Source organism: Haemorhous mexicanus, chromosome 1, assembly GCF_027477595.1.
Source record: "Haemorhous mexicanus isolate bHaeMex1 chromosome 1, bHaeMex1.pri, whole genome shotgun sequence".
Classification (NCBI taxonomy): Eukaryota; Metazoa; Chordata; class Aves; order Passeriformes; family Fringillidae; genus Haemorhous; species Haemorhous mexicanus.
Window position 1 is genome coordinate 71,095,870 of NC_082341.1, and position 20,699 is coordinate 71,116,568.

Consider the following 20,699-nt stretch of genomic DNA (forward strand, 5'->3'; position numbering starts at 1 on the left):
ATCAAGGTAATAGTGAACTCTGGGTTGACCTTGAATTTATAAAAGTGCTGAAGCAGATTTATAATTGTGCTTCATAAAAGAAAATGTGGTTTAGCTCTTGACTTTGTTACGCTGTCCATTTGACTTGTGTTGTGCCTGATGCTTGTTAAGTCTGAAGCTGAATTCAGTCTAAGACTGAATTTTAAGAGTGCTTTTAGTTGAAGAGATAAACATTAGTGCTGAGCAAAGGAGATGTCATGTTGCCTCTAGGGTGCTGGTCTTTAAAATGAATGGAATTTTGTTTTGTTTCATCATGATTAGAAAACTAGGAAGACTGATTGTGGTACAGATCAGCTGCAGCTTCAGGCCAGTGCTTCTGGTGGTGGTGGTGGCAGTTTTGGCAGCCCACACACCACCTCCTTGCTTGTGGTGATGCACCTGTTTGTGAGGCTGCATGGTAAATAGAACTGGGAGCTTTTGTGGTTTAAATATAACCAGGTCACCATTTCTTCCTCTAGTTACCACCACAAAAGACATGAAGGATTATGTTTACCCAGATCTCTTCCCAGTCTGGTTCATGGCAGTGTCTCAAAAGTAACAGTGGCACATGGACAATGTGACTGATTGAAGATGGACTTGCTTTAATCACCCCTGCTTCCAACTGTGCCTTTGATTTTCTCTGCATACAGTATAGTTCCTTTAAAACTCCTCCCCAGTTCCTAAAGTGATGTAAGGATTTCAAATTCCATTTGTTTGGGAGCTGAGCTATTTTTGATTACTTTATCAGTCATGGTCTTACTGCGGTGATTGTTTGTGACTGAATGCTTCTGTTTAGGAACAAGAGCCTAAAAAACTTCTGTTAAGTTTGGTTACTTCCTTTGTTATTTGCATCCGTGCCAGGTTTTAGGTGGGTTTGTTTACAGCTTGTGTGTCCACATTGTGCTTGGGGATTGTTCTCATGTCCACTGAAATCTAATAGGAATGTTTTCCCTATGTGTATCCCTCACCACCTTTCTCCCCAAATTTCACTCATGGAAAGTGATTACTTTTGTGTTCATAAAATCATCTGATATTATTCAGACTTCAAGAGATGCAATTGCAGTGATAAGGGAATATCTCTTCCTTGAGATTCCCTGTTTCATGTGTATGCATTTATATTAATGCTGATCACCTGTAAAAAGCTGCCTTTGCTTCTGCAGTAGTTGCCTTTATCTTTAATTAAAAATATTTTATCTCCAGTATTCCCTAGTCCTGTAGGAGATGTAGGAACCTGAAGGAAATTCTACAAATAATTCATTAGACAAAGCTTTTTATGCATGCTAAGAAAGGTAAGTGGTTTTAGACATTGAAAAGCCAGTACTGTTTCAGTAGCATGTTATCAAAGAGAATTTGGTGTTTTCTGCCTCTGTATGGAACAAAGAATATGGATGCATACTTTAGCTCTCAGAAGTCACAAATTAACCACATCTTGCTTGTCAGATTTCAAAGTTTCATCACTGTTTTGATGCCATAATACCTCTGAATGGAGCACTTAAAGTGGTGTAACAGATGTACTGATTCTATACCCAGTGGGTCTTGTGGGTAGAGAATGAAAATGCCCAATCTCTCTGTCATTCATAGTCAAGAATGCAATACTGAAGAAATGGAAACAAACATCAGTCTATGCGGTGAACACCAACTTGCTACAGATTGTAAAACTGTTTTCTACTGTAGTAACTCAAGGCATTGTCCCTCTCTGTGATGTTACAGACTGTTTTTACCTGGTTGTTTGAAATGCTCACAGTACCTTTTAAAAAGTCTGCTTTCCTGTGTGACTTAGGTTTTGGGTATAGGTTGCTTCAGTTCCTCCTAAGTTAGTAAGCTATTAGAAAATGATCGAAGAATTTCACAACTAAGTGTTATATTGGTTTAGGTTACATGTGCCTACTTATATATATATACTTAAAAAGAAAGTTTTCTTATAGAAATTAGTTTTCTGACATTATCTCAATCACCATTTACAAACCCTTATGGATGTCTGATTCATGATGGCTCATAATCAAAGTTTAGGAAGTCATTTCAAGCTGAAATAACAGGAAAAAGTAGGTATAAAATTAATTGGATTCTAAGACTTCTTACAGCTTTAGATATGGCTAGCTTGCATTAAGTGCAAGACATAGAATTGTTTGTAAGATTTCAAGTGATTTACACTGGAAAAATTTTGCCAAAATCTGGCCTGAACTGTCTTGCCATATTGCCCTTTAGTTCTTTTTGTATAAAATGTTTCAAAGAAGTTTTTCCTCTAAGAAAACTAACTTTGAAATATATTCAGAGAGCATTCTAAAGCTATTGTTCCAACAAAGTGCACCATTATTATACAGCATCTTAACCAATTTGGTGAAAATTTTGTAGTTTAAAGATGCATGTTTATGGCTCCTGTGGTACAAATACCTATCTCATGGAAAACCCTATGGGTAGCAGGTAGCATGTCCAGGGGAAAGGTGTGCATGCCATATGGAGCCAGGTTTGTTATTTCGGATGTAATGAGTGAAAGCAGTGTCCAACAGCACCATGTGTGCTCCCTCAGATGCACAGGGGCAGCAGCCTTGGTGAATCAAGTTGTTTCCTCCAGAGCACTTTGGATGGCTGCCCATGGGACACTCACAGATGTTTTATAAATCCACATAAGAGCCATGAACAGAGGAAAATAATTAGGTTTCTTGCCACCTGCTTTTTCTATTCTATTTCTCTGTTAGTTTAAGTTTTAAAATTTCTATTCAGAATATGAGACACTGAAAGGTGGATGGGGAAATATATCTCCAAGTGTGCTTTAGATAATAGCATGTCTGGCAGTGACCTGTAGGATCCATCCACCAGGTTGTCTTGTGTCTGGACTTCTCTAAAGCCTTTGACATACTACCCTGCAACATCCTTGTCTAAATTGGAGAGATGAATGTGATGGCTGGACTGTCTGGTGGATGAAGAATTGCTTTTATGGTCACACCCAGAGGGTCAGTAGCTCAATGTCCAGATGGAAACCAGTCATGAGTGGTGCCCCTTAGGGGTCTGTATTGGAGGCTCTGCTGTTAAATGTCTTCATCAATGACATAGAGGGATTGAGTGCACCCTCAGCACATTTGCAGATGACAAAAATTTTTGTTCTAGTTGCTCAAATTAAAGTATGTAAAGATAAATGTTGTTAATCTTAACAGAAGAATATGGTTGCAGGTCCATTGAGGTGTTTGTCTCTGGATTTTCCAGGTGTTTAACCCTCTTCTGGGGTTATTATGGAGATGAATGTGGGCCCAAACTAAAAAGACTGTTGATGTGGATTGTGCAGCAGCTTGAAAAGAGCTGCATCTTATTCTGGAAAGTGTAGGCTGTGGTGGACAGTCATGTCCAAGAAGCTTAATTTACAAGCATTCCTATTCATTCTCTCCTCATTCCTCCCCACAACCACCGGTTTAAATGCTGTGGAAGGAAGAATGCTTCCTATGCTGCATTGGGCAGTGGTTGCTGTTTGCAAAGCAGGAAGGAGGACAGCGTGAGTCCTGGGACAAGGAGGAATACTGAGTTGTTCTTGTCAAACAGGTGCTCGGACCCTGTCCAAGGGAGGTGTCATCCCCAAAGAGAGGCAGGGATGGATAGGCATTCTGTGGGTCCCATTTCTGTGTGGAAAGTCCGTATCAGAGCTGCATGTCATTGTGACTGGCAAATGATGTGTCTCAGATTCAGACTGGAAGTAAGCAAGACTTTGAGCGTGTGGGTTAGTAATTTCTGGAATATATTTTCAGAGGTAAAGGTGGGTTTTCTCATATGCTGCATTTTTGTGTGGAAATTGATTCAGGTGAGGCTGGGTTATAGCGGTCTTTCAGCTTTGCCTTTTAGAGCCAGAGCATTTCACAGTCCTTGGTCTGTCTGAGACACTTTGAGGTGCCAGTTGTGGTGACTGTTGTGAGCATTGCAGACATCTGTCCATCAGTCAGGAAATGGACTGAAACCAGCAGCTTCTTTCTCACAGTACACCACACATTTGTCAGTTACCAGTAATTCTGCTGCGGCTCTTGACCTGCACCAGAGATTTGATCTAGTTAATCTATGAATCCCATTACCAGTCACTGTGATTGTGGCCTCCTTTGACATTAATTTATTTATAGCATTATCATTGTCAGATTGACTCCTGCTGTGTCGCAGGAAGCTTTAATGCTGCACTCATCTGGTAGACATCATAATGATCACAGTAATGTAGATTTTAAATCAACGAGAGTTCATGTGGGCATGCCTGTACTGTCCCCTGCCACAGAAGCTCTCAGTTGTTCCCTTAGTTAATGAGGAACTGCATTAAGATTAGCTTTTTGCATGTGTGCTGCCTCTGTATGCACGTCAGTTTTCTTTCTTTGTTTTCTGTGGCTTCAGAATATTTGTTTGATTTTTATTTTCAGTATGTTGATTTATTTCCCCTCATTCTGCAGAGTTAGCCAGAGCACCCCAAGAGGACAGTTATCCATTTTTCCTTTGTATTTGTTATTAACAAATGCCAATTTGATGCCATTAACAATATCATCTTAATCTGGTACATGCTGTCTCCAGAGCAGTGGTTTTCCCCTCTTTTTTCCTGAATTTGACTTCCTAAATAAGTGTTGATATGGTGGGTGGGTGGAAGGATGGGGCAGGCAGAGAAAAGCTGGTTGCTGACTGAACTACTGTGTGTGGTTTTGGGCAGCCCAGTATAAAAAAGACATTGAGCTATTGGAGAGTGTCCGAAGAAGGGCCATGAGGATGGTGAAAGGCCTTGAGGGAAAGCCTTTGAGGAATAGCTGAGGTCACTTGTTCTGTTCAGCCTGGAGAAGAGGAGACTCAGGGGTGACCTCATTGTGGTCTTCAGCATCCTCAGGAGGGGAAGTGGAGGGGTTAGTACTGATCTCTTCACTCTCATGACCAGGACTTGAGGAAACAGCATAAAGCTGAGTCAGGGTAGGTTTAGGTTGGTTTTCAGGAAGAAAGTTTTTCGCCCAGAGGGTAGTTGAGCACTGGAACAGGATATCCAGGGAAGTAGGCACAGTACCAAACCTGTCAGAGTTCAAGAAGTGTTTGGACAGCACTCTCAGGGAACATGGTGTAACTCTTGGGGTGTTCTGTGTAGGGCTGGGAGGTGAACTGAATGATCCTGATTGGTCTCTTCCAACTTGGCACAATCTATGATTTTATAATCGCTTTTAGGTACTTTTTTCCTTTCAAATTCTAAAATTTTTATCCTAATAGAAGTAGGGTTTCAAATACTTAATCTGAAAGGGAACTGAAAGAGAACAACAGTTAAAAAGCCTTGTGATGATATTTTAGAAAAATCTTTCATACTCCCTGAGTAAACAGTCAAATGCATTAATAGAATACAGGCAATGAAAAGATGCTGTATCTGGAACAGAACCAGTAAATGTGAGGAATAGAAATTGTGGAAAAATAAGGATGCTGTGGAGAAGATGTATAACTTCTCTGCACCAGATTAATCACTGCTGAATGCTGTGATATACCTGTTTTATAAGGTATTAAGGATGAGAAGCTTGCAACTGGGGAAATCACAAGAGGAAGTGCTGAATCAATATTATGAATTAAAAATAAAGCGTACAACTGGCTGCTAAATTCAGATCTTTGGAAGAAAGTGAGGAGTTAAATGACTGAACACCTATCAAAAACTGAGAAATGTTTATAAGATCAAATGGTCATAGCCTGAAGACCTGGTATAGGTAATGGATTAATACCAGCTTGCATTAAAATATGGAATCTTGCTTCATATTTTTCAAGCCTGGCTGAATGTTGTAAGTCTTAATGCAATTTTAGCTGAGCTTGATAATCTTGCATGTTTACCCGTGATCTTTAGACTATACATGTATGTTTTTTTGGAACAGCAATGTCAGCTATTTTAGAAGAACTGAACTGGCAGTTCTGGCACAATGCAAGTAATCTGGTTAGCACAGTTTGTGGACTGCATTTTTGCAGCTATTTAGGTTCTGACTATAGAAACCTATAATATCTGCAGTTAGCACTTAATATGATAACTTTGGCCTTATCTCCCTTAAGTTTTCTAATTCTTTCCTTCTATTAAAAGTTTGGGGAAACTTCTTTCTGTCATGGCTGCACTTTCTGGATTGAGGTAATATTTTTATGTATAAAAGGAATTACCCTTAAAAAAAAAGAAAAAAGAAATCCTGTGTTATGCCCCCAGTTTCCCCAGATGATAACTTTGGAAGTGCTGAAAGCTGCTTTAGTGATTTGTTTTGTAGTCATAGATTCAGAGAATGGCTTGGGTTAGAAGGGGATTTAGAGACCATCTCATTCCAACCCCCTGCTTTGGACAGGGACACCTTCCACTACACTAGGTTGCTCTGAGCCTGGTCCAGCCTGGCCATGAACACTTCCAGGGATGGGGCATCCACAGCTTCTCTGGACAACCTGTTCCAGTGTCTCACCATCACAGTAAAGAATTTCTTCCTATCTAATCTAATGTAAACCTACTCTCTTTCAGTTTGAATTACTTTTCTGGCAACTGAATGCACATGGCTGGGCTGTGTTGAGCTTCTCATCCACCAGCACCCCCAAGTCCTTCTAGGCAGGGCTGCCCTTGATCTGTTCATCCTTCACTCTCTGAGGACTGTCCTCACACAGATAGTAGTCCAGAAAGCATTTGTCTGGACTCAAAGGCATATCACTACTTAATATGAACTAACTAAAAAGGGAAATACTGGGAAACCAATCAGCTGTATTTTTTATTTTTTTTTGAAACACAAAACGTCAACATATGTTTATTCTGGAGAGATGCTGCTCAGGAAGTGAAAACAGCCGATCTGTTAAAACTGCATTGCAATATTGGATAGCATGCAGAAGTCCTGAACTGTAAAAGGCCTTTCATATATGAAAATTGCATCTTGATGACATGACAATTGAAGGCCCTGCTGGGTATCACTGAGCAACATGTGCAGGCTCTGTTGTCATTGAGGTCCAACCCAAACACTTACAGGAACTGTTAAAGAGGGAGATGGTAAGACAGCCTTCAAAATCAGAGGTGCTAATATCATATAGCAAGGTCATGGCTGTTGTATAAAGACCAGCTCTAAAATTAATAATTTAGTCAAGTTGGACTGTTGCATTTCCATCCATAGCACTAAACTCATGTATCACCAGTGTTAGAAGCTGTTGGTTTTCAGCCATTGTGTTAACTTCGAGAGAAAGTGTACAAGCACTTCTTCTAACAAAACCCCTTAACTTTCCTCTGTGATGTTTCACTGTCTTTTCATGGTAAAGGTTTCCCCTCATGAGATGTTTCAGAAGACCATGCTGAGCAAAACAGCTACCATTTTTCTTTCAGGTGTAGCGGCACCAGATGATTCTAGTTTGAAGTAATGCCCTGTCTGGGGCATAGATTCTGCTTGTGAAGTTGGAAGCTCTGACTAATTTTTCAAATATTACCCCAGTAGCCCACTAAGAAGCCACCAACAGACTTCCACAAAGCAGCTCTTAAAGTGTGTCAAGCCAGGCCTTCATGATGGAGTCCCCCTGGCAGAGGCTGCTCTGGTGATGCACTGAATTAGTTCACAGTTTGACTTGCTCATCACACATAAGCTGTGTCGAGGGAAGCTTGTTCCTGTCATGGCAGGTGGCAGGGAGGAGAGGATGAGGACTGCTTGGAGCTTTCAATGGTGAGCTGTTTGCATGAGGCATGTTGAGACCAGTAGATGTCTGGCGTTTCTGATTGCTTGGTTATGATGTTAACCAGAACGGGACAAGTGCTCTGACCTGCCTCTGCCGAGGACATGATGTGGAATGTGTTAACCCATGCTTCTAATCACAGAATCATAGAATGGTTTGGGTTCAAAGGGACCTTAAAGATCATCTAGTTCCAATCCCCCTGCATGGATGGGCAGGAACACTTTCCACTAGACCATCCAATCTGGCCTTAAACATCTCCAAGGATGGTGAATCCACAGCTTCTCTGGGAAACCTGCTCTAGTGTCTCATCACCCTCACAGTAAAGAATTTATTTCTAGTATCTAATCTAAACTTCCTCTCTCTCAGATTGAACCCATTGCCCTTTGTCCTGTCACTAGGTGCCCTTGTAAAAAGTAAAGTGAGCTTATTCCAGAGGTGTAGTGATCATGTTCCAGCATTCCCTTAAAGAAAGAGGCAGTTGTGATGTATTGTTTTATTTTAGCACTCAGGGACCCCCTTGAGGGTTCAGGAATAAGTGTGATTGGTAGTGCTCAGATATGCCCTGACATGCCTGGGAGCTTGAATAAATCATGTTAGTCAAGGCATACTAACAAGTCCTTCCTCTCAGCTGAAGTCCTGTAAATACTCTTGGTGTTCCCTGAAGGAGATAAACCGCAATTTAATACAAAGTCATTAGTGTTTTCTCCCACTCTGCATTCTTTCATGAGACAGGTTAGAATGAGAATTCAGGGTTAGAATTAGAAATAATAACCACAGCTCTGTGCAATTAAAAAAAATCCTTAAATTTTCAACATTTGCCTCTTTTAATTTTAGAGAGGAGAGATGGGGAAGGAGAGTTTTAACAGGACACTTTATATTTGTGATTGACACATTCCAGCCTTAAGGAGCTTTTCAGAAGTGTTACTGAGACTACATCCTAAGAAAACTATGAACCAGCGTTGTAAAAAACTCTGACATTGTATTACTCCTGATAGCAAGAATGAAACGTATGAGTTCTATTGCAGAAGCATCCCATTTGCTGCTGTTCACATTGTTCATGTAATTGCAATTTTGTTTATAATATTTTTCAAAGCCAAACCTGAGTGTGTTGTTTGCTCAAGTCAATTAGTGGTTATCCTGGGCTGAAACAAAAATGCATTTTCTATGAGTCATTAATAAAATCAGCACTAATGGTGATTGCTACGGAAAGTAACTGAAAGGACAAACAAACGGTTGAACGGTTTTCAGTTTAGCAGGTTCAGTTTGGTGCATTACTGGACTAAACCCTTTATAAACTCTCATTGGTTTGGCTTGAGGAAGCTTTGCGCCGGCTGTTTCCCACTATAGCTTTTTTGCTGAAATGCCCCTAAACAAAAATAAGTCCTCCTGTCCTCATCTGTTGATGTGACGACTCAAATTAACACATGGTTTTTGACTAACCTGAAAGAACTTGCCAGGTGCTGGAGGTTTTCTATTTGCATCTTGGTTCACAAATATAAGTTTAGGGTTTTATGTTTAAAAAAAAAATTCTTGGAAATCGTTGATGGTATCTTTACATAAATTTAAATAGAGAAGTTTAATGCCAAAAATACAATACTGCTCTTTTTGAACTTTTTTTTTTACAGACCCTTCCCCCTACTCTTTGCCATTGGAGAGCAGAAATTTTGTAATTTCAGGTTCTTTCCCCCTCTCCTCAACTTTTAAAATCTGACACTCTAGATTCAGGCTTCCAGTGCTAACTAGAACCTCAAAAATGTATGTACAGCAGCAGCAAAGATGATATTCTGAAAAACGTCTGCAAAAACACTACTTGGAAAACCCACTGAACATGAAATAATGAGTAGCATTTTTAGTCCTTATTCTCGTGCAAGCTGTTTTGTGAGTGCTCATTTTATATAAGAATCGCTGGACAGTTTCCTTTCACATATAAAACATACATTAGTATAGTTAAGATGTAATCAAACTGATTCTCATTCTCAGTGACTTCAGAGTATCTTCGATCATTGCAAAGGAGCAGCCATCTGTAAAGATGCTGCATTGGTCTTACAGTACTTTTTGCACTTTAACCTGTTCACAGCTGAAATCATTCTTGGTATTGTACAATTGAATTTGTGTGTGCTCTGCAAAGGTCCTGTTTTCAGTCATTGATCCATTAGCTGACATTTGGCACTTGCAGAATTTTGTGGTAGCAGAACGACATATCTCTAAGTTCTTCCAAAAAACCCCAAATGCCAGTTTTTACAAGCTTAGTTAAAATGAAGTTGGAGTTTTTAAAATAAGATTCTATTTAAGTAGAATAGAAACAGAGTTTTCTCTATACTGGACTGTTGTGTTCCTGAGCACTGAATGAAATACTGGATTTAATAGCAAATATGTAATTACCTTTTTTAAAAGCTAATGATATTGGGAAGGTCTTGTTCTTGAGTCATATTGACTTTTCCAAATGTGACATAACTGTTCTGTTTCCAGCTTCAGTAGGTCAACCTCTAAAATAATGAGGAGTTTGAATATTGACAGAATTCCATTAATACGTTATTGACTGTAGTGTAAAGCCTCTGCATATATATGTATGCACCTGAAATCTGGTTTAATCCCTTGATATTCACTGCAGTAGAACTGGCTTATTAATTCCAGAATCTGTGATGAAAGTGTTGTTGTTTCTCAAATAACAGTGAATTTTAGAAATTTTACTTAACTCTCCCTTTTTTCAGCTTTGACAATCTTGAAATCTGAATACTTGCCATAGTTTTGTTAGCTCTCACTGTATCGGTTTAACTGCAGCACTCAGTTTCAGGGCCTACGAGAGAAATCTAGTTTTGGTGGTTACTCTGCTGAAACAGAAAACAAAAAAGTAAATTATATTTTATTTTACTGATTTTTTTTTTTTTGGACAATGATAACAGGTTAAGTAACCAAAAGAAATGGAAGCACTGCTTTTATTTGATGGGGGCATCAGTTAGGATCACCATGTTAGTAATAAGCAAAAAGTTGGGGGGGTGCGTGTGTGTGTGTTGGAAGGTAGGGGTGTTTGGTGGTAAAGGTGATTGATGAAGAAAGGAAGGTGAGCAGTGATTTCAAAGTGAGAAGTGGAAAGTAGTAGTGAATTGAGATGAGCAGAAAAATGCTGTGTTCAGCATCTCATTGCCCTAGGAGCTTGGGTCTGTACCCATTCCATATGTTTGGGATGTTATATTACCTAATAATATACATAGATTCTGTGCAATTAAAAAGGCTGGAGCCATAGATTTTAATTGGGTACTCTGAGGAAAAGTGTGTTTGGAGAGATAAAGCATGACTGACACAGCTGTCAGCTGAAGAAATTTTTGAATAACAATATATATGCAAGAACACACATCCCCTTTACTTATATGCAATAAATAAAGGGGATGTATTATTTCATATAGGATTTTAAATTATGTTTCTCTTTTCATCAGTTTTTAGGCTTTACAAGCTTTTCCCTTTGTTTCGAATAAAAGCCATGTTTTGAAATGAGTAGCTGCTCCGTAGCACCTAATTTAGAGTGTGTAGGTGAAGTTGGCCCAATACGTGTTTTGAGTTGTTCTGTCCTTCCTTCACTGGATCATTTTACAGAATTGTCATTCTGTACAAAGGAACAAAGTGTCCTTAATTTAAAAAGATGTAAATAAAGACTTCCATATGGTAGGTGTAAACTTTGTATTTGTCTTTCCATCTTTATTGATATGCCATTTTGGTTCAACTGAGACATTGCATCTGCAACTGGATTCAGGTTTATTTAATGAAGTAAACCTGCTGACTAGAGACTAATTTAGAGCCTGTTGAAATTTTCACAAGAAGCTGATTTCAACAGTCTTTGATGTCGCTCACTCTGTTGTAGTCACTGTTCCAACGATTGTTGCCACCTAACATTTTATGCTTTGCAGTTTGAGAATGGCAAAAAAAACTACTAGGTAAGAAAATAGTGGTGTTTCTGTCTTTCTTGCATGCTAGTACCCTATATTAAATGTTGTAGGTAGCTGTTTGTTTGCTTGACATAAACTGTTCTGCTTGAAAGGTCCCTTTGGGGACCTTCTTTGATGGTACCTGCAGTCTGTGTGCACAGGAAAGACAGTAGTGTCTTGGGGCACAGATATACAAGTATTGTGATCCTGGGTAGTTTTTTTCCAAAAAGAGTCACAAACAGCAGGGTTCAGCAATTGTGTCTTCCTATTGCTGATATGTTTAAAAAAAAAGAAAGTCTATACAGTATGTGTGAGGAAAATCTAATTCATGCAATCAACACAGGAATAGCTACACAAAAAATCCCGAGTCTCATGTATGAATACCCACCTCATACAATCTTGTGATGATGTTGTATTTCAAGTATCCAATTATGATAAATAGTATTTGATCCTATTATTATAATTATTATTTCAACCAAGAGAAGCAAAACTAGATGATAGGGTGGGATCCTCAGGAGTTACCAACTCTGGCCAAACTGTGTTTGGCTCGAAGTTGCTGAGAGTTTCACTGTTGATTTTTGTGGGAGATGGGTTAGGTCACTGCACAGTACTTTTGAAATCCCACCTCTAACTATTTCTGAGTTGAGTGTGTGATTATTTCCTCACAGGGAGGAGTCCATCACCACAGCCTTCCAAAAACACAGGTGATATACATCAGTCAAAATACCAAATTCCAGTAACTTAAACCATCTCCTTTCTGAGAAGATTTATTAATAAAGCTAACAGACCGATGCTGAGCATTTGCAAGCCCAGTAATGAAAAGTGTGCTGTGAGCTTCACTGGAAGTTGTAAGTGCTGAAGATGTCCAGGATCAGGCTTTGGATGAGCAATTTGGGACCATGTGTGGTCTTTCATAGGCTGGTTTCATGCTTGCTTGCAGTAGTTGGAACTAACCAGCCATGACAAAAAAAGGAACACTGCAGGTCTTAAATTTGTGCTGGGTGCTACTTCTGCTTTTAGAGTGAGCACGATCTGAAAGCCCCTCTGCACTCAGCCTGTGAAAAGTACTCAGCATGTGCCATAGCTTCTGAAATCTGCGGAACGACTTGCGTCAGTGCGTGCTGGAGGAGCGAACATTCTGGTGTGTACTGCTCTCCAGAGCTAACCCATCTCCTGCCCTCAATTTTCAATTTTTCAATGGTATGGAGTTGCTAGAGGTGATGGGGAAAGAATAACATGTAAATTTACTTTCGGGTCTCAGGCCCTCATTCTACTGGAGTGACTCACTTGAAGTGATACCAGTGTCCAACTTAAAGCTCTCAGATGTGTCATACAAATGCTGATAATTGTAATTAATCTGTCAATATAACTAATTATCCTTGGCTCAGCAGCCTATCAATATAAGTGTTGCTGCTACACTATCTTTCTAAATTAGTGTATCTATACAAGTTTTTTTGGATCAGCTTTTGGCTGTGGAGCCCTCCTGGTTTCCCACAATGTTTCCGACTGTTTCTGATTGTTTCCCACAATCTCTCTGACATAGTGGTGAAGTTTGTGCACCTGGCAGAGGTGTGTCATGGTGCTGGGGTCAGGATCTCTTGTAAAAGGGCTTGCTCTTTGTGCAGTGGCAAGGGAAGAAACAAAGTATCTGTAGGGGAAATAAGGAGGGGTTTCCAAGACAGCAAAGCAAAGGGGTTGTAGATGATGCTGCCTCAGGCAGCCACACACTTGAGCAGTGAAAATTCCACTTCTTTCCCCAGCTAGCAAATAAAATGCCTGGTGGGTGCAAATTGTGTTCCACCTTGTTGGCAAAGGATCTCTTGTACATAAATATGCAGCTTTCCATGTGTGATGTTGAATGCGTGGGATTATTACAGGAGTCTGCATCATTACAAAACGATAGATTTAGGTGCATTTTATAATGGCCCTTTTGCTTGAATTCTTGTTTTTACAAGTGCCTCTGAAGAATTCATAAGTCAGCATCTGAGATAATTCAATAACAATTCCTGTGAATAATGTAGTTTTTGTGTGTCTGAGCTGCAGATTGTATTCTAGAAGTCATATTTGAGAAGTCACCTAAATGTGCTTTCAAAAGTGTTCCATTTCTTAACAGTCATAGGAGCAAAAAAACTTTTGAAAATAAAATGACAGTTGAAACGAGCATTGACAATGCAAAGCAGTAGTGTAGGATTGTAGATATGTTGTTTAAATATATCCAGTAACATTTTTAATGCATCAGAAATGGTTATCTAACTTCCCTACTTGATCTGGTAACTTATTATGATAGCTGACTAAGAAAGAGAGGCTAATTTTGTGGAAGAAAAGTATGAGTTTTATGGTTGTCCTTCTTGAACGTTTCCAAAAATAAAAAAACAGTATTGATGCCACAAATATGTTTTTTCTTTGAAATAAATTTTGTTTGGTTTATCAGCTGGGTGAAGAAAAATGATTGTGTGAGTTTAAAAGAAACTGCATATCACAATTTCAGGCTGTAACATTTGTTCGGAGAAAGGCAAGGGCAGGAGAAGATGCAACTTCATTTTCCTGGAAATGTAAGAACAATTGTGATCTTTTTAGTAGAGATGCTCCTTTTTTTAGAAGCTCACTATTGAGCCTTGGGAGAAGCATGACTAAGCTATATGCTGGTGCCATGGCAATGTGAAAGCAAGTCTTTTAAAATCTGACTGTATAGAGGTGATCTCTGTCTGAATGATGGTGTTGCTTCCTCAAAATCATTAATATTCCACCAGTCTAGAGCAGGATTTGTGCTGTGATGGATGAATGTGTTTAACATGAATCTTTTCTTCTCATACCTTTTTGCTTCTTTACACAGGGAATGAAGTATCTGTGCATTCCTGCTGCTGACTCACCCTCACAGAACTTGTAAGTATTTTTTAAAAGTAAATCACAAAACCCCAGAAATCCCATGATGCCTATTTTAAAATTTGCTGAAAGCTCTGATTCTGATCTCTAATGAGTATTACACAAATGTGGGGTCTAATCCGTAAAGAAAACACAGCAGCACTTCATTTCACCCTGCTTTTTATGTGTGTTTGTAGAAGTCTCAGTATGTAAACACTCTTGATTTGTGGCCTTAAACTTCAGGAATTCCTTAGTGAGTCTGGGCCTAATTCAGTTGCAGTTTATTAGTTTATTCTAGCCACTGTTTTTGTAGATATTTGTGTTTGGCTCCTTTTTTTTTTTTTTTTTTTTTTTTTTTTTTTTTTTTTTTTTTTAAGTGCCAACTGCAGCCATTAACAAAATATTTGAAAGAGGTTTGAAGCCTGGTGCCTCAAGGGTTGAAATAAATTCCTCACAGTGGGCCTTCAAAACAAAATCCCTGTATGCAAACTACCCCTGTGACAATCTGCTGGGGACTTCTTGAACCTGCCTCAGAAGTCCCTGCTGCTCTTAGTATACGCTGGCGTGGCAGGGAGTTTTGTGCCCTGCAGTGACTCTCACCTTGGGGACACAGATACAGCAACTAGGGTATCCAAGCCTTGCTCTTTCTCATCTCTGCTAAAGTTCATGTAATGCTAATTGATTTACCCCTGGTTTTAATTGAGCATGGCAAGTCTTGATTCCAAAGAGAAATCAAAACAAAAGAACTTGGATGGTGACCAGCTCTTTCTTCTAGAGCTCACTGTTTATGTTGGGGAGAGGTGAGGGGGGTTTCAGCCACATCCTGCTATCAAGTTTTGGTAGAGAAACAAGTAGTGGAAAGAGGCCTGCTAGGTGCGGAAGGAAGTGCAACACTGCTTTTTTCTTGTATCACAGCAATTTTCTGGCTCATGCTTTTGGGGGATATTTTTAGAGCATGTATTTCTCGTACTCTAGAAAGATTCCAGTGTGGCACTTGATGTGTGATGATTTGCCTTTTCATTCTGCATTTCTGTCATGATTTTAGGGGAAGGGGAAAAAAAAGCACCACACCCCACCCGCAATAAAAAACATCCTAATCCCCTAAATTTCAGGTCTGTAATGAGAAGACACAGAGCTAATGCCTTTGTCATGGACAACTTCCATGGCCTTAATATTTAGAATAAAAATAAATACATTTAAAGAAATATCATTTTGGGAAGGAAAGCTAATATGAGATTAGAGGAAAAGATTCACGTCATTAATTGTTCATTGGCATTTTGAAGCGTGTAGCATTTTTGACAACATTTTCTAAATCTGCTTCCTTTGCTAATAGAGATTAATTGGGAATGGAAAGAGAAAGGATGGCATTTATGATGAACATCAAACAATGTACAATTCTCTCACTGCTAAATATCAAGGAGTTACATTGAAAAACCAGCTCCTGTGCTCGAGCTGTCTGGCGCAGTACCAAGGCTCTTAAGGCTTCAGTAAGAAGATAGAATATTTGCATGAGTATTGTTTCTGTTATACTGCAGGCATCTAAAATACTTGCTTTGGTATCAGGTGGTTGCAAGCAAACGTCATTACTTCTAATACTGATACATTCAATCACTTAAAATAAAACTTGATGAGTAACTGATTTTTCTTCTTTTACTTCATAGAGTCCAGGCCTTCAAGTAAAATCAAATCATGATGCTCACAAATAGCACCGTCGCTTGCTCTGCACATGCAGTCTTCTGAAAGAAAGAGGAAGTTCTTTTTGTTCAGCCTGTGAGGACTGGATGCAGTCTCAGCTAGGAGTGGTTAACCATACTGCCTGTGCCCACTGTGAAGGGAGGGATAGCTAGGGAACAGGAAGGGAATTGGTCCCTCTGCAACATCTTTGCATGTCTACCCTCTTCTTAAAGAGGGATTATGTTGGTTTCTTTCTAGGGAGAAAAAAACAACCAAGCAAGCAGCATCCTGTATTGCAGGTCCTTGTGTTCTCTTAGCAGTGGTTGACAGGCACAACTGGCAGGGTGTACTCTTGCTCTCCTGTCTGTTTCCCAACAGCAAGGACCACCTGGAAGCCTTTTACCCACTGAATTTTGGGACTGTGAGCTCTTAATGCACTTCAGCTCAGTTTTCTGAAGGAAACCTCTGGTTTCTTGTGTGTATAATGCACATTTAGTCCTAGAAAACTTGTTTAGTGGAGTTCTTTTCCTCAGAGGGATGACTTGCCAGGGAAATACAGCAGGGATTCCCCTGTTAGCATGTGGGTGTTCACTAAAGTGTCTCAAAAGCTTTCTTTTACTCCCCTACTCTGCCCCTAGCAAGCATAGGGAGAAAGCAATTGCTTTTCATACTCAAGGTACTTCCTAGATGTTAAATCAACATTTTCCCTGGTCTGTGAGAATTTTACCTTGGGCCAATAACTGCTCCAGAAATGTCATCCTCTATAGAGCTCATCACTAAAAAGTTATTTCTATAGAAATAAAACCTTCCCTTCCTACCCTGTTCCAGTTAATTGTCTTTGGCTGCCTGTTTCTAAGGAATTAACCTCCAACAGTCAGGTGGTTAGTGGTGATAATGCAGAAGCCAGGTGACCTATTAAGAGAAGAAAATTTTGGTAGATTTTTTTTCTTTTACATCACCAAAGTAAAGAAACGTCAAGATGCTTTGTCCTATCTGATTTGGATGCTGTCTTCTTAACTTTGTAGAAGTCTAACTAGCAACAAATGAAAATACAGCTCTGGTATCATAACTCTGCTCTTGGTCTAGTTTTGAATTATGCAGCGTGCTAGTGCATAAGTTTAGATAACTTCTACAGCATCCTGACAGGGGCGTTGTACTGGTGCTTCTTCCTGTGGTGTTTTCCCACTGTAAAGATGATGCAGTTCAGGACCCAGCTTTTAGCTGGGAGATGTAAGAGCCAGATATCATGTAATAAATTGTCCTGAAGTCCAACAAATGGGCTGCAAATCAACACATTTGTCAAGCGCTTTCCTGTTAGAGATGATAGTCAACTGTTCTGTGGTTAGTGTAAGACTTACCATTCTTCTTTGTGTCTGGCACTTGCCACACAGCTAACTGGTCCTCATGTTAGTTTTCATCTAAATATGGTGTTACCATAACCTTGAAAATGAGTTTAGGCAACTGTGTCTGCTGCTCCAGAAGAGACCCTGATGCCATAGGGCTGTGGAGGAGTACATAACCTCCTTTTCTCTGGCTCAAGGTGAGGAGGGGCCAGGGTGCTATAGAGGAGCACTAATTCTAGATGTGACTGTTTCTCTTCTCATTTTCATGAATGCCTGTAAACACACTTGAAAGCACATCAGCAGACTGAGTGTCAGTAGTGAGGAAGGGTGAAGAAAACTGGGTGAATGGAGTTCATGATGTTTAGTACCTTGCAAAGGTACTTGCAAAGGTGTTATGCAGAGTCACGGATATTTTTCAAACCAGTGTTCAAAGTATCTTACCAAAACTTGTGCGAGATCATTGAAACAAATTCACTGGTGCATGAAACTGCCCTCCTGGCCAGATTTTCTAGAGAGAAAGAGAAAAGATGAGAATATCAGGTCAGATAATACAGACCTAACCAAGCTTCATCTGAATGAATGCTTTCAATCTCAGCTAAGCATTGTGCAATAGCAAAGCCTCTTGCACACATCTCATTTTTCCTCTGAGTTTGTTTATGTGAAACCTCTTGTGCTCCCCTGGCAGACCTGAGCACCATGTTTTGTTAGAACTCAGCCAGCGACAGTGGTTTGGTGTGGCAGTCTAAGTACACATGCATTTGTAAGGCTTTGTCTTCACTTTTCCCACATGCTTCATTAGTTCCTTGAGAAACATAAAAGCCTTAGTTGACCTGCTGTCCTAAGGCTTGGGAGTGCATTGTGCCTTGAGATTTTCCAAATAAGCTGCTCAGGTCGTCTCTAGCTGTGTTTTCCATTTTGTATCCAGTGATGCAGGAACTGCATTGGAGAGGGAGTCCTGTGCTTGGGATCGTCTTTTTGTTTATTCCAGTTAGATATTCTTGCATTCACAAGGTCTGCAGGCAGTGACACTCTGTTGCATCAGTGTTGTCCTTCAGGACAGGAGTGTTTACAGGATCAGCAGCTGCACTGTTAGGCAGGAAGGGAAGCTTCCTTTTATGTGGGTATTCCTGATTTTTGTGTGGCTGCTGGTGCCGGGCTGAGGTTTTTTTTCTTTTACACTTGTGGTATAATATTCACCCAGAAAGGGGAAACATCTTGAATACAGGACGTTGTGTTTCATGGGTGTTGAGCGCAATGTGCTTTCAGGTTTGACCTTGCCAGCAGGCCTGGCAATGGCTGCCCCCTAAGAACCTCTTTCCTCTGCCTGTGTTGCCCCCACTGCTTCTGCTTGTGAGCTTGAATTGCAAGAGCACTCAAAGGCCACCATGAACTCTGGTTCTGTTGAGCTAAGAGGTGCTGCATGCACCTGTGGTAAACTGCAGGCAGCACCAAAGGCTTCGCGGTCGGAAAGGCAGGGTGTGCAACTTGGAACTGGGAAGCAAAGAGGCAGTGCTGCATATTCTCTCAGATGATGACAGCTGCCTGCTCGCTATCCTTCACCATGCCCCACTCAAAATGAAAGGGGCATGTGTAAAGGATAGTGAGATTATAAACCCTAAAGTTTGCAGATGGAATCTTCTCTAGGTTTTCTCCTCTGCTGCTTTAAAACAGGTAGGCTGTAGGCTGACGCCCTGAATACGAGAAGGGGTACTGCTGTCTGAAAGGAGAAGACTGGAAGGAGCTTAGGAAGACAGGGCTTGAATTGAGAATTTTTTCATAGCAGAGACAAAAGGAAGTGATTTCACATAGCCGAGCAGAAAGTCTTAATGCTTAGACATGCCCTAGGACATGGCTTGAAGGAGGAGGTAGAGTTAGAGATAAGCATAAGTTTGGGTAGCAGGTAGTGTCTCTTTGTGAGAGACTATGTCTGGAGAGCTGCTCGTGCAGTTGTGCTGAGTTACAGACGTCTGAGCACACAAGGACATGTGAGGTCAAGTCACTGCTTTTAAGAAGAATCAAACACAAACCGAAATACAGACTTGACAGTCATCAGAATAAAGTTTATCACACTGGAGTACCTAAAATACCAGTTTCTTAGTTGGATAGAGTGGCAAATAACTTAGATCAGTGAGTTCTGTGTTTCATTGGCAGACAATAACTTTTACTTTGTAAGACCTGTATTCAGTTCTAAATTCTAGAAACAGCATGAGGTGAGCTTTCGGATATATTTCTTTCTTTCTAAGTAGTGTTTTTACTAAATGCAGCACTTTCTTTATTCTTCTGCTTTTGTTTTCAGAGCAAGGCATTTCAGAGAGAGCATCAAATTTATCCATGAGTGCCGGCTCACAGGTGAAGGCTGCTTAGTTCACTGGTATGTATACTGCTCACTAAAAAAACTTTTTAAGGGTTTCTCTACCTTGATTTGGATGTTCATAATTTTAATAAATTAGTGGTCATCTCCCCTCTGTAGCAAAATCCTCTTGGACTAAATTGACCCCTTTATTCAAAAAGCCCCAGAAGATTTGCAAATGCTATTAAAGTCTTATGCTAGGACTTTGGAGTCTCTGGGGTGGGCAGCTGCTTGAACTTGAAAGGAGCCCATGAAATTCTTCTTGACCTTCTCTTATCAAACATTTTTGTAGGATTTATTTGACTAGGAATTTGTTGGCTGAAGACATACTGTTTATTTCTCATCATTTTAATCACTGTATTTCTGAATGTGATTTCCATAATCCTAATAATTTGATTAGTTTCTCTGACAGCTGTTTTGGTGACTTCAGAGTTGTTAAAAAAATCTGTCTGAACAGAAATTGATTTTTTCCCTTTTTCTTTTCTTTAAACTGCTGAAGCATTCAAATGTTGCATTTGTTAAGAGCAAGACCCTGATTGGAGAGATGTTCCTGGGACTGTAAAGAATAGAAAAGGAAATCCCACCCTGTGTTTTTTCTTGCTCTCTGCTATTGATTGTAGTGTTTGTGCTGTATGTCCAAAGGACAAATCTGAGTCTATATCTGGAATCAGAGTCATCTCATGATTTGAACACTGGACTTGTACACAGGCCCTGAGTATAAATCCTCACTTTGCTATTGACTGATGACAGGGCTAGGCATGGTCAGTCTTAGTGTATGGAAAACAGGAATAAGTAATCTGAATACTGATAGAATTTAAAAAAACATAAATTTGTGAAGTATTCAGAAACATAAAATGGCAAAAGGGTCTGGTAACTATATTTTTACTGTGC

At 39.9% G+C, this 20,699-nt stretch overlaps 1 protein-coding gene across 3 annotated transcripts in view; it reads left to right on the forward strand.

Moving 5' to 3' along the window:
* The window catches only part of DUSP22 (dual specificity phosphatase 22), a 43,484-nt gene that overhangs the window by 15,284 nt on the left and 7,501 nt on the right, over positions 1-20,699 (forward strand). For all 3 annotated transcript variants that reach the window (XM_059853500.1, XM_059853504.1, XM_059853507.1), the window contains 2 exons: positions 14,413-14,462; positions 19,755-19,829. In XM_059853500.1, the coding sequence (XP_059709483.1) occupies positions 14,413-14,462; positions 19,755-19,829 (125 nt within the window). The remainder of the gene's footprint in view (positions 1-14,412; positions 14,463-19,754; positions 19,830-20,699) is intronic.